At 34.5% G+C, this 5394-nt stretch overlaps 1 protein-coding gene across 1 annotated transcript in view; it reads left to right on the plus strand.

Annotated features, from left to right (window-relative positions):
* EEA1 (early endosome antigen 1) overlaps positions 1 to 5394 on the plus strand; it is a 133498-nt gene that overhangs the window by 80314 nt on the left and 47790 nt on the right. Inside the window, exons 11-12 of the mRNA XM_012663994.1 lie at positions 1219 to 1368; positions 2386 to 2505. Of these exons, the coding sequence (XP_012519448.1) occupies positions 1219 to 1368; positions 2386 to 2505 (270 nt within the window). The remainder of the gene's footprint in view (positions 1 to 1218; positions 1369 to 2385; positions 2506 to 5394) is intronic.

Below are 5394 nucleotides of genomic sequence, written 5' to 3' on the forward strand. Positions count from 1 at the left end.
ATATAACTTTAGTAGTTTTCTTTATGAAAAATAGAGTATGTTCTGATAGACACAAATTGTTTTGCTGAAGAAAATAGTGGGTATCCAGTTTTCTTATAGAATTTTACTTTTTCTTTGACAATTGTAAGTTTTTATGGAGAAATGTGTGAGTATAAAAACATAAGTATATATTTGTATGTATAAAGTTTATAGAGTATAGAAAATATGACACAAAGACTATAGATTCTTAATATTTTCAGATTTAACATGAATAGTTTTGATTGAAAGTGGTTATATAGAGTGCTTGTTATTGTTATTTACTGAGGCACAGACATTTGATTTTGTGTGTTGTGAGTCTGTTGTGCAAAATCTCTCTTGGTGTGTAAGTCTTCCCAAATGTCCTGTACCCCCATCTCTGTGCAACTCTTTTGTTCTACACTCCCAACACTCGTGAGGTAATTCTTCTGAAATTAATATTAAACTTTTCTTCCTTTTTTAATGAAAAAAGAAAAGAAAAAACTCCTTTCTGTCCCCCTCTGCCTCCCAGGAAAAACCAACTCTTACATTCTGGTGGTATTAGAGAAAATAATTTGAGAAAGCGATGGTTCTTGGCTCTAGGGCAAATTTCTCCTTTAGTTTTAACTGTGTAGCATTTTAAAAATACTAAATGAGGATCACCTAGCATTTAAGAAGAGATATATAATAGTTTCCTCTATTTTTTTTTTTTTTTAAGAAATTATGTGCCAATTTGAAGACTTGGGCGTGTTTTGGGCTCTATGCAATACCCAAAGGTAGCAAATGTAGGAAGTCAGCTGTGGTGGTTCTTGACTATGGAAAACCAACAAGAGTCTCTGGGCAACTTTAAAAAATTACTGTAGAATAGATCTGAGTATGCTTTGAGTGTCTTAATTTTTAAGTTTCATTTTTATTTTAAGTTCTTTAAATGATTCTAACACTTGTATGCAAATGAGAGGTTTTTTTTTAAAAGAAAACAATTAAACAAAAACAAAAACTGTGATGTTTAATCACGATTTTATGTGACTCATTATAATTTATGTCATTAAAATTCAGCTGCAGTTAAAATTACTATATAAGATCTTAGGTGTCCCTAAAGTATCATGAAAATTAAGCTATTATACTTATAATGGTAAAAAATAGAACATTATTTGGAAAGTAGGTGGTGGTCTATGTGTGTGTGTTTATACATATGTACATATTTTTTTTTTTTCTTTTTAAAAGTTACATAGCAAACTTCTGGAGACAGAGCGCCAACTAGGGGAAGCTCATGGTAGGCTGAAGGAGCAGAGACAGCTTTCAAGTGAAAAGTTGATGGATAAAGAGCAACAGGTGGCTGATTTACAACTGAAACTTTCTCGTTTAGAAGAACAGGTAAGCTAGCATTTCAAATGAGCTTATATTACCAAGTTTATTGATAGACTTGAGGAATCTTAAATATTGTTACGGTCAATCAATCTTTTAATGGTCAAGAGCTTTAATTGGACTTTTAAAACAATCTTAAAGTGCAACATTTATTATTACCCAGTAATATCTTACTTATTAACTACATTAAGTCATTTTTGTTGTTATTGTATTCCCTAAAGTTCTCAACAAAAATGCACAAAGAAGACTATTCTTTCAGCTTTAGGCAGGAAAAATTCAGGGTGTGAACCTCTGTCAGACTGCTGGGGTCCTCCTACCCAGGAAGGACCATATAGTAATGAAACAGTGAACTATGAACTGTTGGTGAGGGTCATTAATGACATGTAGTTGGTACATATAAACTTTGAGTTTACCTTAAACTTTACATTTAAGGATTTTCACTTTTAAAAATTAAGTGTATGATTGAATGCTATCCTAATTAAAGTTGCGGTGGCTAAAAATGGTACCCATTAAATGGGTAAATGTTACCATTAAATTATATCTTTTATTGGAATTAAACATATATTCGAGGTTAAAATCTGTAGCTTCAGCCATAGATTTTCTTTTAGACCTAAAATTTTAGATGTGGTGGATGATCCTATTCTTTTCCAACTGTTATATGTTATGGAAAATGACTTATGGAAGAAAATAAAAGAAATACTGATAATATGGTTTAGACTATTGTTATAAATAATTTGTATATAGTTAATTCCTCGATCATGTTCATCTACAAAAAACAACAATAACCTAAATGCCAACCTGGAGAAAGATTTGTATTCTTTTTAGGATGAGAGTCTATTCTTGGAGAATAGTTTCTTCATGAGATTAAGATTCTATAAGTAATGAGATGTTGCTTTTAAAGTTGCTCTTATATATTGTCTAAATTTATTTTTCTGTTCATACTTAAGAATTGAAGTACTGCCAGATATTTATGAATGATAGCATTCTGCCTTTAAGTTGTCAACTGAAAGCCTATGTTTTTTTAAGTTGAAGGAAAAAGTAACAAATTCCACAGAATTGCAGCATCAATTAGAAAAAACAAAGCAACAACATCAAGAACAACAAGCTCTTCAGCAAAATACTACAGCAAAACTGCGAGAAGCTCAGGTAAACATTATTTGAATTATTGGCCTTTTAAACAAAAATTAAGCCAAATCATTATTCTTTTGTTGTGGTGAAACTAGATAATGCAAAATACTCGATTATTAGCGTTTTTGATAATTTTCAGTATCTAAATAATTAGAAAATCCTTTTTCTTTTGATTGGTATGTTGAAAGTTTTTCTAAAATAGTTGAAAGCTATTTGTTATAAACAAGTGTATTTATTTATTATAAATTAATTTATATAAAATAATTTTAAGTTTATTAAATTTATTAAATGTATTTAGTTACATTTATTATTTATAAATAATAAATTCATTATTTATTATTTATTAAAATACCTTATTTGAAAACTCAAAAATGGTAAAATAAAATATCCTGGTTTAGTTAGCCCAGTACAGAAGAACATTTTGTATTTCCTACAATAGAACTTAGTATTTGTGGTCATTTCTTTTCCTGCTTCATAACCATCATGTGAACATTGGAATTATGGGTATAGAAAATATAATTGATTGGGTTAAATTTATACAAAGTCTACAGCATAGATGAGAATATTGAAAGAAGTTAAGTTTTTGTTTTGTTTTGTGAAAGGAGGTTGCCCATATGTTTGAAATGAACTTGACTTTGGTATTAGTTTATTAATTCATTGAATATTATTGATTGCTGTGTGTTCATCACTGTGCTTAGCACTGAGAATAGAGAGACGCCATGCCTGCCCTCTAGGAAATGGCAATGTAATGATATGTTCCTAGAAACTATGTTCTAGTTTGAGGGAGGCAGTAAGTAATATGCCTTTCTCTCCCTTCTGAGTTTGGAGGGTGGCATGGGAGTCAGATGCGTAGAGATCAAAATATTGGATTCATTTATTTGTTGTTTTATTTGATTAGTCAACAAATATTTATTAATGTCTACTCTCAGCCAAGGGACTGATTTTGTGAACATGGTAGTGAACAAAACAGACAAAAATGTTAGCTCTCCTGGAGCCTAGGAAGGGAGACGAACAATAACCAAGGTAAATAGACAAAACATATAGCATATTGATGGTGAAAAGTGCTGTGGAGGTGAAAGAAGGAGGGACAGGGAGTAGGAAATATCTGGGAACCGAAGGTGGGACTGCAGTGTTAGGCCTCTCTGGGAAGATGAAAGGCTTGAAGGAAGGGAGGGTGTGAGCCATATGGATATCAGAGAGGAGAACATCGTACGTTAAAAGATCCTGAGGATGTCTCAGGAATAACAAGAAGTCAGTAGCTGGAGTGGGTAAATGATGGAAGAGTTAAAAGGGGCACCATCATAGAGATCGCAGGGGATCAGAACATGTAGAGGCTCTTAGGTAATTTTAAGGACTTTATTTGATTCTGAGTAAGATGAGAAACCATTGGAGGGTTCTGAGCAAAGGAATGAAATGATCTGACTTACCATTTTGCAGGATTATTCTGGCTGCTGTATTGAGAGTAGACTGTAGGGGTACATGAGTAGAAGCAGAGAAATTAGCTAAGAGGCTACTGTAATAATCCATACAAGAAATGATGTGACTTGGACTGGAGTGGAAAAGTACAGGTAGTGAGAAGTGGTCAGATTCCAGATATTAAATATATTTGAGAGGTAAAGCTGACTGAGTTACTGATAGATTGATGTACAGTATTGAGAGAGAAGTCAAGGATGACTCCAAGGATTTTGGCCTGGGCAATAGGAAGGATGGAGGCCAAGCAAGATGAAGACTGAGAATCCTATTGGATTTGGCAACATGGAGCAGGGAATTATGCTATATGTTAGCTGAGAGAGACATCAGTATATTGGAGGTAAATGGAATTATTGGAATAGATGCTATCTTAGTCCATTTGTGTTGCTATGCAGGAATACCTGAGACTGGGTAATTTATAAAGAAAAGAGGCTTATTTAGCTTACAGTTCTTCAGGCTGTACAAGAAGCATGGTGCTATCATCTACTTCTGATGAGGGCTTCAGGCTGCTTCCACTCATGCAGAAGGCAAAGGGAAGCCACTTGCGCACAGATCACATGGCAGGAGAGAGAAAGCAAGGGAGAGGGGAGGGAGGTACCAGGCTCTTCTAAACAACCAGCTCTCACAGGAACTAAAAGAGCAAGAACTCACTCAGTATGCAAGAACAGCACCAAATCATTCATGAGGGATCCACTCCCATGACCCAAACACCTCCCGTTAGGCCCCACCTGCAACATTAGGGATCAGATTTCAACATGAGGTTTGGGGGGCAAACATCCAAACTATAGCAGATGTAATCAGCCAGGGAGAGAGTATAGTGAGAAAAGTAGACAATTGTAACATAAAACATCTGAGGAACACCAGCACTTAAGAGGAGGGTGGAAGAGGAAGAGAGCCCAGAGAAAGAGAGAAAGAGCAGGGTGGTTAGGGAGAACCTGCCGAGGGGAAGCCAGAGGAATAGCAAGAGTCAAAAGTTGGTAGTAATCAGGAACTTCAAGTGTGGGTGTGTGGTGGGGATGGCTCAGTATTATAAATGGAAAATGTCCATTAGATTAAGCAATTAAGAAGTAAGTTGGTAACCTTGTTAAACATAATTTCAATAAAGTGATAGAGATGAAGTCTGATTTTTGATTGATGACTAAATGAGCGATGAGGGAGTCAGGAAAGTAAGTATAAATTACTTTGAAATTTGAATGTGATAAGGACTAGGTAGAAACTAGAGGGGTTTGGTCTGGGGAGTTTATTTTTTAGATGAGATAGGCATGAACATGTTTAAAGTCTAGGACAAAGGGACTTGTAAAGAGGGAGTTGTTAAGGATATTGGAGGAGAGGTGACTGAAGGAATAAGGTATTGGTAAGAAGCTACGATGCCGCTGATGCAATGGGGGAGGGTGAATTTGAACCTGTCTACTGAAACTTGAGGTGAATATATATATA

This window comes from Propithecus coquereli, unplaced genomic scaffold (assembly GCF_000956105.1).
Source record: "Propithecus coquereli isolate 6110/MARCELLA unplaced genomic scaffold, Pcoq_1.0 Scaffold85, whole genome shotgun sequence".
Taxonomy (NCBI): Eukaryota; Metazoa; Chordata; class Mammalia; order Primates; family Indriidae; genus Propithecus; species Propithecus coquereli.